Source organism: Eufriesea mexicana, unplaced genomic scaffold (genome assembly GCF_001483705.2).
Source record: "Eufriesea mexicana isolate 0111107269 unplaced genomic scaffold, ASM148370v2 scaffold325, whole genome shotgun sequence".
Lineage (NCBI taxonomy): Eukaryota > Metazoa > Arthropoda > Insecta > Hymenoptera > Apidae > Eufriesea > Eufriesea mexicana.
Window position 1 is genome coordinate 584342 of NW_016908500.1, and position 12823 is coordinate 597164.

General features: G+C 25.4%; 2 protein-coding genes across 5 annotated transcripts in view; both read right to left on the reverse strand.

Moving 5' to 3' along the window:
* Positions 1–3506, reverse strand: morula (anaphase promoting complex subunit morula). The gene is made up of 8 exons (XM_017912068.1): positions 3432–3506; positions 2820–3255; positions 2495–2733; positions 2208–2388; positions 1902–2127; positions 1556–1740; positions 592–1137; positions 1–497 (listed from the first exon to the last, which is right to left on the reverse strand). Exons 1-8 carry the CDS (start codon positions 3504–3506, stop codon positions 58–60), a joined length of 2328 nt encoding a protein of 775 aa, XP_017767557.1. The 3' UTR covers positions 1–57.
* Positions 3507–9109: 5603 nt separating this feature from the next.
* Positions 9110–12823, reverse strand: part of retm (real-time) — a 44989-nt gene continuing 41275 nt past the window's right edge. For all 4 annotated transcript variants that reach the window (XM_017912086.1, XM_017912084.1, XM_017912083.1 and 1 more), the window contains 3 exons: positions 11752–11858; positions 9308–9450; positions 9110–9239 (listed from right to left, as the gene is read on the reverse strand). In XM_017912086.1, the coding sequence (XP_017767575.1) occupies positions 9170–9239; positions 9308–9450; positions 11752–11858 (320 nt within the window). In that variant the 3' untranslated portion in view covers positions 9110–9169. The remainder of the gene's footprint in view (positions 9240–9307; positions 9451–11751; positions 11859–12823) is intronic.

Here is a 12823-nt window from a genome sequence, read left to right on the forward strand (position 1 = left end):
TTCACCATAGTCTTCATATTATTATATAATACAAAGAATTAAATAATTATTATAATTTTATGATTTTGGCAATCGATATAAGCCACCTGAAAATAATAATTGATGTTCTCTAACTTTTCTGTCAAGAAATTGCCTCAATTCAGGTAAGCCACATTCCATTGCACCTGGACCTTGAGATGCAAACATTTTTAACATCTGATGAATTCTTTCTAAAGGCATTGAATCTAAATTAGTTAACATGCCAACAATATAAGACCAAAACACTTGAAGTTCTTCCTCCCTTTGATCACTTGCAGATGCCATTACACTTTCCACTTCTTCTTCTTCAACAATATCTGATAGAGATCTATTTTTTGTTGAACTTTCTTCTTGCAATATAAAAATGTCATTAGAAATTTCTTTCAAAAGACCCTGTGAAACCCAAAAAGTTATTTTTCTTCTTAATACAGTTGCAGGAGCATGCATTACTTCTGCAAGTTCTTCTAAAGCCCATTCTTCTGCAAATTCGAAATATATAAACAAATAAATAGACTTTAAAATTTACATAAATTAAAGTGGAGTAAATATTAATAAAATATAAATATTCCTTACTCTTATCTTGAAAATGTAAAATTATTGTAGCATGGATTGGTGTTACATTTATATCTAATTTTCTATCTTTCAATTCAATTTCTAAAGTAACGTTTCCAAGATGAGGTTTCCAGCAAAGTGTTCTATTTCCTTTTAGAGTTTCAAATGCCTTTACATATTTATTTAATTGATTTTGTACAATTTTAGGTAACTCCAATTTCCAGTTTTCTTTGAATGGTGGCCAAAACTGTGCTGATAATATCAATGCAGATGTAGGAAAGTGCTCTTTCTCTAAAGTGTAACTAGTATCAGATTGTATATGCCCATCTATTCTTTTAGAATCATATACATCTTTTAACATAACTTCACAGTAATGAAGTTGATTTTCTCCAAAACGCCTTTTCAATAATTCCAAATGTCGAATTTCTCGATCAGTGTGATAATTTAATTGAGATAATAATCTATCTGCTAATAATGTACGATATTCATTTACAAATAGATCTTGGCTACCATATACATTTACTAACATTGATATTATATCTGACATTCTACGTTGTGCTGATTTTGCTACAAATAAAAAAAAAAATTAAAATCTATTTAAACAATTCATAAATATACAAATATGTCAGAACTATTACAAGTATCACTATAAATCTTCATGATATAACAGTAAAATAGTTTTTCGTTTTGTACAAAAGATATGTATATAGCAATTTTATGTTTTAATAAGTAGAAATCAAAAAGATTCAAATTAGGTGAAGTATGATAATAAAATAGGTTCTCTTATCAATCTGTTTTTGTTAATATTATTAATTATTTGATTTATTTCTAGATTGTTACTTAAATGTTATTTAGGAACAAGCAATGTTGCTAAACACATTAATAATGATCTTTATTTACTCTGATTGTTCTGGTTTTAAACTTAAAACTTATATTCAATTTTTTGATTAATGTTCTTAATACACTCTATATATTATAAACATACCAGGATCAGCATCAACTGGATCTGGCATCCATTTATCCCAGTCTTCATTTTCTTCATCGCCAGAACCATCATCTAATTGTAAAGATTCACCTTTAACTAATTCATCTGCTAGATCACTTGGTGAATCATCAAGTAAATCACTCACTACGCAACGTACAGTATCCTCTCTTGTTCTTAAATAAACTCTACATAAAATGTAAAAATTGTTTAAATAAATTGTTAAAAAATTTAGCAATACTTGATTAATACTTGAAAATATTAATATAATACAAATAAAATAAAACTATTGATATAATACTAATATATAAAATGAACTAACTATACTTCAAGTATTTTTAATAATTACTTGATAGGTTCTGTTATTGTTTCAAGCAAGACACCTGTAGAATCTAACTGCCTGAGTGCTCTTATAGCTGCAATATAAGCTGTTATTATATCTGGTGTATTTACACCTGGATGCAATAATCTTGTTTTTAAAGCTTCTTGTAGACTTTCTATTAAAACTTTTCTTAAATCAGTTCGTTCCAAGCAAATACGTAAATCATCTATAGCAGGTTGAGAATCAGGATACTCTAATAATACAGGAAATTATAAGTAACATATGTATACATATAAATAATAAAAAGATAATATTAACTAGAATTTTAATAACCTATTATAATATCAAAGAGTTGTTCAATTCTAAATCTTGTATATGTTTCATATAAGAAATGTGATAGCTTTTGTTTAAATTTATCTATAGCATTACGAATTTGGTCACTCAAGGATACAATCTTTGAAAAACCACCAGAATATATTCTTATTAACCAACTCATAACAACTGTTTCAAGCCACTGTAAAGTATGACATAATATTGATTATATTGTTCATTATACATTCAGTATGTAAGATAAGTACAATTTATATTATGTAAATAAAATATGTATAATAAAATCTTACATTTTCTAGTGATGTTAATTGTGACACATCAAATGTTTTATCACACGACCGACTCACATGATTTTTGATACGTATGTGTATCAGTGATGTAAGAACATTACCAACTAGCCTCTCTAATAGTTCTAATTCAATTAATTTCCTATTTGTTTCATGAAACATAAATACAATCATTTGACACTGACATTTTTCTACTTCTTGATAACAACCCATACATTGTGCAGATTCGCTTCCAGTAATTACTACAAAATAAATAATTTTAATACCTATTCTAGGAATTATTAGTTTATGTCAATATATAAACATTGTATTTTAAAATGACAAATACCTTGCGCAGAACTATCTGCACTACAAAATACATTAAATGCAATTTTATAAAATTGTTCGACTATATGTTCATAATGGAGTGGCAATTGACTTAATAGTGTTGATTGTACAATCAATTTAAATTGACATAATACATTGTTTGTATGTGTTGTAAGTTGAGTTGTTTCGTTTTGTATCAAGTATTCCAATCTTTTCAATAATGGTAAAAATTCTGTTAAACTTAAATATAATCCATCTACTGCACTTTTAAAATGTTCAAAACCTTGTTGACCATCCACATTATTTATAAATTTCTTCCAAAATGTAGGTGCTACATTTTGTCGAATATATAACTGTATATGATAAATAACTACTTCTTCGACAAATTGTGTTAAATTCGATGCCTTTATGTCTTTAACAATGTTAGAAAAATCTTCATCTGTACATTCATTTTGAATCTAAAATATATATTAAATTACATGAAATACATATTGCAAGAATATAATATGGTTTATTTGATTACTTATTACATTATAAGTACACTACATGATATTCAAAAATTAAAATATCAATAGGTAACTAACATATTTTTAAGATATTTGTAAAGTGAAATATTTTCAAAATATAAACAAACCTTATCATATAAAATAGGAAATGCATACTGAATTCGGGAGAAAAAATCAGTTTCGTTGACCTCAAATTTAACCATATTACGTGCGAACGAAATAATTTTCAATATTATATAAGTTTCTTTTATATAATTTTAAAATTGTAATTACTTTACAAAAACGATATATTATTAATTCACTTCTTGAAATAATAAAAATCTAAAACACGAAACTTTTATCAATCAAATAAGTACGTTAAATATATTTTTCATACCGAATAAAGATAAATAAAACATTATTCTACTAACACATTTTTCTAACCGTAAAAATATCTACTGTCAGTATAGTAATACGTATAAACATAAACAAGGACAACTAGCGCCATCTGTCGTAATATGTATTTAATACACGAAGTATATATTATTGACCTAGAAATATGAAACTGATCGCAGTATCCTTTATTCATAAATAATAGATAATTATAAAACCATTTCTTGAAATAATACTGTCGAAGAGAAGGAGTAAAATTATGTATCTATTTTTTTACGTATTTATATGATTTGTATGTAATATATGATTTTTATAAACATAAGTTTACATGTTATTATCAACTTTTTGTCATTACTGCTATCATTACTGCGATCATTGTCGATTTATATTATTGGTCATACACCAATTCAAATTACATGGTAATAATCCTTAGTTGAAGAAGCACTGATCGTATGGTTATTTAAGAAATCATTTAAATTAAGTATGGAATAAAGGAAAATAGTAACATAAATCAATGTTGTAGAAATAGGATAACAACAATAACAAAAAAATGTGATATTGTGTAAGTTTAACGACATAAATATAAATAAAAATTGAAAACCAACACGTAGAAACAATTTACAATTAGTAAACAAGTATTTAACAAATATTTCGACTCATTTTTTTCGATAAAAAAGCCTTAAATAAAGGAATGTTATTCTTCTTTTCCGAATTATTTCTACATGTAAGATTGCCTGCTGGTTGTATCACAATTTTTGGTACACCCTGTATAATTCAAAAATATTTCGGAACTCCAAGAAAATAAAATTTGGAGATTTGTATAAAGAAGAGGGGCAGTGATAACTATTATCTCGTTAATTATATATTACACAGAAGATGAAACATTTTTAACAAAGCTGTTTTTTTGGTTTCTATTTATCTGCATTTCTAAACTCCGGATTCTGTTTCCGAATTTTACATCGTTTTTGCATTTTCATCATTGATTATATTGTTATTTCATTTAATACATGATTCCTGGTTTCGATCATTTATTAGATTTTATTCCTTTTTTCCTATTTTAAATTTATTTATTTTTTTCGTGTTTTATATCCCTTTCGTAAATTTCTTTCTTTTCCAAATAGTTCATAGCCAAGACATCGTTGGACATTGTGGGATACGTACGTCTTATTAATTTTAAGTAGTTAAGATAGTTACATATGTTAACCTTTTGATAATGGTATTAATTTAAATACTTCGGTAGAAAAATGTGTAACTTTTATTCTTCAAAGTAATTCTGAATATTATATGAATCATATAAGGTATATTTATAATGTCTTACCAAAAATATAATATTATTTCGTACTAAGAAAAATATTAAATTTATTTATGTCCTCTATTCGTTAAACAATTTTATTTTCCGAAATTAAATCATTAAATGCAAATCTTTTCTATATAACTATATTACCTTCGTTTTCACTGTACACAATCTACAGACATGCGACTCATCATTATTAAATACAATGCTTACAATGAGAATATTTTTTAGAACACTTGATTTTCAAGGAATTCGTCTGCTCATGCAAATATACGTTCAAAAATTAAAACATTAAAAGCTTGTTAAAGCTTTGATACAAATTTCATAGTTTGATGCTCACGGAAGCTTACGAAGTTCAAATTTTTGGCTTATGACGGGACATTGTAAAAAGGAGAAGTTAGGTTTCTTCACCAATCGACTGCAGCCTAAACAAAGATGCAAGAGTGTCATTCTACTGTGGAAAGTCATGGTGGAAGGATGTATATCCTTATTCAGAGTGGGTAACATAACCTTATTTACTTAATTGTGCAATACTTTCGTTTCTATTCTATCATCTATATACTAATATTAGCTTTGTTTTATTAATATGTGTTTATTTATTTTTTTTTAAATATTATTATAATAAAACTAATAGTTTTCCAAGCCTTTTGATTTTTTTTTAATTTAACTGTTTAAGATACCGGTAATGCGCAAATTATTATCTTTAAGGCGGAAATTGAATATGATTATTGCTTCATTTTAACTTAGTAGATTTCCTACATTGTTTTAAATTTTTTGTTTTTTGCTTAGATTATGGGTTAATTACAAGGATCACATGGAATTGGAGAGGATCGATGGATTTGTGATCGATCAAATTTTCCTGCAGATTAGGCAATATTAAACTTATTACTAACGTAATATATATTTGTACTTACTTTTTATTAGATCATTGGTAATCTTTGTGGTAGATATTATCTAAATCTATTATATAGATAGTATAAATATTTATTTTTTTATACCTATTTGATACGTCTTTTTACAATACATAATTAATATCTTTTATAACTAAGTATTAAATAATTTCGTAGTTTATTAAAAATATTAAGATGAAAATAGAAAAAATTATAGAAATCACTTTTTATAATTCTAATGTAGAATTCTAAATAGTTTAATGAGATACATTCATATATTAAAGTAGATTTTTAAGTATATAATTGATTTGTTAAATCTTGTTATACTGTGTAGAAATTTTGGAATTTCTACAAAGAAGTCACAATAAACGCATTTTATTTTTAACACAAGGTTATAAATGGCTATTATGCAGAGTTATACTTCTCAAGCATGTTTATATGAGAAACTTTGATTTGTCATAAACATTCTCCAACACTTATAAAACATGATATAATCTGTTATCAGTAGTGTGTTTCAAACCCTATTAATGAATAGTCGTATAATTCTTGGATATTAGTTGCATTATCTCTATATTATACTTAATTATTTAAATTTGAATTTAAAGTATTTTAAGTATAAATATCAAGAAATATTTAATATTTTACTTGCTCATATCTATTTGAAGTGTATAATCCATTTTCTACTTTCACTATCAACAAAATGAATAACAGTTAATGGATATCAACAGCGATGTTTTTGTTTAATAGACATCGTAGAAAAAGGACGAAGGGAAAACAACATTTTATGTTTTATCTTTTTTCTTACCTCTCTATACTAGTACTCTTTTACCAAGAATTTTTGTGGTCGCGTGCAATGCGGCCGGTAAAGTCGGTGTCTATTTACATATTAAGTTCCTTCTTCAAAGTACAGTAGCTCTTTATTAAATACAACCATAATAGCCATACGCGAAACTAGAGTCGGTGTTAACTGCGTGAAATTTTATACAAGAAAATCATGCGTAATATTAGAATCTGTGTTTGTTCGCTGATTGAAATATAAACAGTCGCGTTAATAATTTCTTTATTTTTTTTTTTTTTAACTCATGCTTTTTTTTAAATGTTAGTTATTAGTATTAGAGTCAGTTTTCCTTTGGAGAGAACCTAAGAGTGCTTTAGAAGTAAAAAATGTGAGTATTTTTTGATACATTCTGATTAATTTTAGGTTTTTAATTTGATTGTTAAAAAAATAATTATAAATAATTATAATTAATTATAAAGTAAAAAAAGTAAAAAATAAAAGTTTTAAATTTGTTTTTTTATTGAAATAAAATTTGAAAATTTTAACTTTTATATTAAGTTAATATTTAAAAATATTTGATGTGTTTCAAAAATTATTAGATTTTTAATTTTTAAATTTCAAATTTTTATGTTAAAGTTCTACTTTTTAACCCTTTTAATGCCGAGCGAAAAACGTGTACCTATGCAAAGATAACCAGACGAATTTGACAAATTTACTAAGGTTTAGGAAAAAGCTGATAAAAACCAAGCTAAGAATGATATTTAAAAAATTCAAAATGCAGCGTATTAGGGAAGAAAGGGAAAATAATGTAATGCAAATTGCATTTCAATATTTAATGAATATCAAACGAATATCATCAATATTAAAAATGATAAAAAACATAGAAATAAGTTTTTCTTCTACAAACAATATTTGCACATAAGAATAACCATTGTTTGGTCACAGTTTTATGTAGATCACGTAGTATGATGTATAAGTATTATATTTTCAATCATTTTTAATAAAATAACCAATATCAGTCCTGAGAACGAAAGGATAACTCTATGGTACCAACCAGCATAGAATATAACAAAAAATTAAACCTGAAAACAATTTTTTAAATTCTTTTGCAATGAAATTATACCGTTTATAACGTTTTATAAATTTATTTTGAGATATAGCTTTCTCGCAATGCGAAGAATAAGGCGCCATCGCACACGCAACGATAAATTATCGTTGACACTTTTCGCAAGTGTGACAAATGACGATATATCGTCGTCCGGCACTAAAATGGTTAATGTTATTAAAAATCTAATAGCTTGGTTGACAATGGGCCTGCAGAGAATAAAACTAGACCGTATGAGGTCATAAAGGGTCATAAATAATATAGTCAGAATGAGATTGGTGCAGCCATTAGAAATTTGCTATCAACGTGTAAGTGATACACGTGCATCTCAACCAAGTGTACCTCATTATTCAAAACTAAAAGAAGGGTGATTGTTGCTATTATCGATGTTATTTGGAGGATGTTCATTCTCCTTTAGGGTGACTAATTAACGAACCAAGGAATCGACCTTGTGCAAAACAAACCGCTAATCAGGGAAATATCTATCAACCTCACATCTTCACGTCACGTCTTTAATCAGCAAAAATGACCAGTAAATATTTTTAGATATGCCATTTATAAAATCTTAAATAGGAAATGTTTTTTATTTAACATAAATCAATTATAATATATTTATTACATAGACAATATTAGTTTAATTATTAATTTTTTGTCAATAAATATTTTACCAGGCATAAAATATATTGCATAGATCATCTGCGATTAAAAATTGTATTTTGTTAATTGGAATTTGTTCAGAAAAAGAACAAATTATAGCAAAAAAAACTTGTGAGTAACAATAAATAATGATATATTTCATATAATGTTGCTTTATTCAAAACCATTAAATTATATTATTCGTTTTGATCCTGTTTACTAGTTTTAGTCAGACAAAACTGTGATGTGTAACAGTTTTATTTAAGACATTTCCCTTAACGTTACTTTTTTTTTTAAATAATATTTTTCTACCTCCATTTTATAAATATATATAGCACATTTATTTTCTATCAATAATTGTTAATTAGCTTCGTTATAGAGAAATAATTTAAATACCGTATGAAAATTGAATAAGAAGGAAGTGGTGAGGAAAATAGAAGTATGTTATTTAAATAAGAAATAAAAGATTGAAAAATACTTAAAAGAATATTAATATTTATACTACATTAACTTTCAATTTAGAATCTTAATCATACTTCAAATTGTTTTACATATTTTTCGAATTAAAACTTTGTGTATTCTACTTAAATATTACAGTATTAAAAGTGATATGCTTATTTAAATCATATAATGTTGTTACAAACTAAAATTGAAGAATTTAAATAGTACGTTATTGCAATATGGAAGAAGTTCCAAAACAAATTAATAAATTTATTAAAATCAAGCCACTATTTTCAATTGTTCCATAACTCTAAATATTAATAAGTGTTCTATGATGCATGTTTTACACGTCATCTAGATAAAAATGAAGTTGCTTCTGATTTTGTACTTATAGCAGACTGTAAACTCATCATGGATCCCCTAAAAGATGAATTATATAATTATATTTATGATATAAGTGATATAAACATTAATTTATAGACAAATACCTGTAATGAACTGAAGATAATGTCTCATAAAAGTACATAAGTTGCGCTTTATGACCACTAATGGATGGAAGAAATTCTCCTGCATCATCTTGATTATGCCATTGTAATATATATATACCCGCATCTTGCATTATATGAGAACCCTGTATTAAAATGAATGATTGTTATATGTACATAGATTTCTCATTATTTTTATACTATTTAAAATTAAGAAATTTACTAATAAAACAGAAAACCAGTAACTTAAATGTTATTTTGTCTTCTCTTTATCAATGAATTCATTATTTTATTGTATCTTTTTACCTCATTTTTATCTTTGTGCAATAAAAATTAATTTTATTATAACATTTCTAGCTATTAATGGATATAATTCTAAACATATTGTCACACATAATGAATAGTGTTGATGGCAATATATTAAAATTTGATTAAAAAATAGTCCTTTCTTTTTGAAAATATGTCACAAATTTACTAATGAAAATCCAGATGTAGTTTGTTCTTTGATTTGTAAACAATTATGTTTATTGTACAAATCACACTACCTTTAAATCTAATATCTCAATATTATATAACACTGCATATATTTTAATATTTTTTTACGACATAAATGAATTTCATGTCACTATATATTTCTTTCTTATATTTAGTATTATATTATATATTTTTGTATTAGTCTAAAATTATTATTCATATAAATAATTTTTATTTAACTTCATTTAAAATAATATATTAGTTCTGAAATAAAATCCTTCTTGACATCAGCTTCTTAAAATGATCAAACAAGAAAGTTTGAGATCAATGAGCAGATATTTAGGACCACTTCGATTTTGATTAAGTATTCAGTTGTTTATCGATATGAAAAATACCTCATGGTGCACGTATTTTAAAAAATTTTATAACAGTTTTTTATGAATCTTTAAAATATCGTGCACTTAGAGATAAAAAATGTTAGATTTTATCTAGTAACTTAATCTCTACTAGATTATTATTATTATTATTATTATTATTATTATTATGCTAGTTTTAAGTGAAATTAATTATTGTCGATTTAGTTCAAACAAATGAATAATATTATTTATATGTATGATATTACTTTTACGGTTGAACTATTGTATTTACAGGTTTAATTTTTATATTGTTTTACAAGACGTGTTTTCGAGTTTGAGTTGCGTTATGAATCTTTCGTGATTGGTGTTTGGAGGATGATTTCAGAATTCTCATAATTTGTATTCGGACATCTTTTTACTTTCACTGCCTTGTAGTGGAATGCAGATGTTTAATATCTAGTTGGTTCGGATTGACGTGATATCAGTTAAGATGGTGGATTTTGTAAATTTCTGTTAGGTAAGTCTATGAAAAATTAATTTTCCAGAAATTATTCCCGTCTTTTACTGATTATAATAATATTACATTATTTGATTTTTAATATAAAACATTTTTTATAGTTAATAGGAACATAAATTTTATTTATTTATTTTATATATCTTCTTGTTTAATAAATAATAAATTAAAATTAAAATTAAAATAATGTAAAGTCATCTTACCTTTGAATTAGGACAAGGAAGGAATTTAATATGGGATACGAGTAGTCTGGTCTCTTGTTTATGGTAAAATGCAAGGTTCTTGTCTCCTTACTTCCTTCCGGTTTGTGATGTGTTTGTATTATTCTAGACTGAACACTAGTGTAATAGTATTTGTTGTCAAGGGAATTAATTTCTACATTTTCTTTCTCTTATGACACAATAACAGTAAATATTATTTGAAAATTGCTACTTTGAAGTAAGTAGCAGTTTTAAACACATTTTATTCTGTTTTTTTTTTGTTCGGTAGAAGGCTATTCCTCACCAAATGCTATGTATACCATAGGTTTAAAGAGATAAACTTTAAAAAAAAATCGTTTTTCCTTAATCATTACTTCGTTAAAATATAAACATTACATTATAAACTATATTATATATAATATGTATAACATAACCTAACCTAACTATATTTCTCGCTTCATGATTATCAAAACTAATAATATTAAACGGAATAAATATTTCGTATTTAATATGATAAATGTGTATAAACGATAGGTAGAATGTCGGAGGTGTAAAATAAAGTTTGGACTGCGTATTTAAGATAGTCATGTGAACGATGATTAACTTATGGTGTAGTTACATGTATGTGAATGCCAATCTAGGAAATAGCTGATTGTGAGTGAAAGTTTTTCCTTATGTATTTCTGAGTGAACAATGTAAACCAATCTCAATATACATTTATATTATATGTCAGTGTTTTAGATTGAGTACTTGTATATAGTATTTAAATTTTTTATTATTATTATTACTATTATTACTGTTTTAATAGCAAGTAATGTATAGCAACTTAGAACACTGCATACGTGATATAAATATAGTTACATAATAAATATTATACATGAATATCTTTTTTTGTGTACTTACTTGAATACTTTCACCATCATGACAAATAATACTTGGTTCCACCTTAATGAAATGTCCTTTGATTTCTTTCATTTCCAATAACTCTGCATCCTCATCTATAACAGATTCTGGAAAACATTAATTATTTATGTAATTACTACAAAGATAATATACGTATTTCTAAATTAGATTAAAATTGCATCTATTTCTAAGAGTATAATTTGTTACATATATAGGTAGCACTCACATAACACAATTCCTATAAAATATATCCTTTTTAATATTTGATATAATAACAATGGGTCAATAAAAAAACAATATTATAAATTATGCTATAACTCAAGACTCAATATGTTTAGTAATTTAGAATTAATTTATAACATTGTCAACGTCATTTATAGTTATGTTAAAATAAAACAATTTAATATAAAAAATTTTGGTAATTTTGCATAGAAATAGAAAAATGATTTACATTTTGTTCGAAAACCCATAATATAGTACCCATAGGTTTATTTTTCCGGTAAATTGTTTTTAAATATCTGCTAAATGCCTAAAAAATGTTTTCTTAAAATCTTATTTCAGTATTCCAAAATTCGAGATAAATGTATTTACAATTTACATAAATCTACTTATGTTCAGTGCTTCACAGAGAAATTCATTCGCGTTATGGAATATTCGTAGATAATAATAGTCGATTTTTCGTAAAAACGATTGGTTTTAGAACCTATATTAATTCGACATTTCTTTTCTTTTTTTTATGACTATGGTATTAAAGGTTCGACCTTTTTTTAACACCTTATATGTTAAAACAGCTAAAACAAACTTTTTTAGTTTTTTCTAGTTACTCGATTCGTTATTTTGACTTATGGACCTTTCTACAGAGATGTCCTCGATTATATCATTATATGTAATTAATTTTGATTATATTCATATATATAGGGTGGATCACCACATTCTGCCTTTTAGATTTTACGTCTTTATTACAAAAAATGGAGATGAATGATTTCGAAGGAGGCAAATTTTAATGGAACTAGTTTTGTTGTAGGTGTACAGGACATATGAAGTATATAACCACCGAGTAACCCTGGTATAC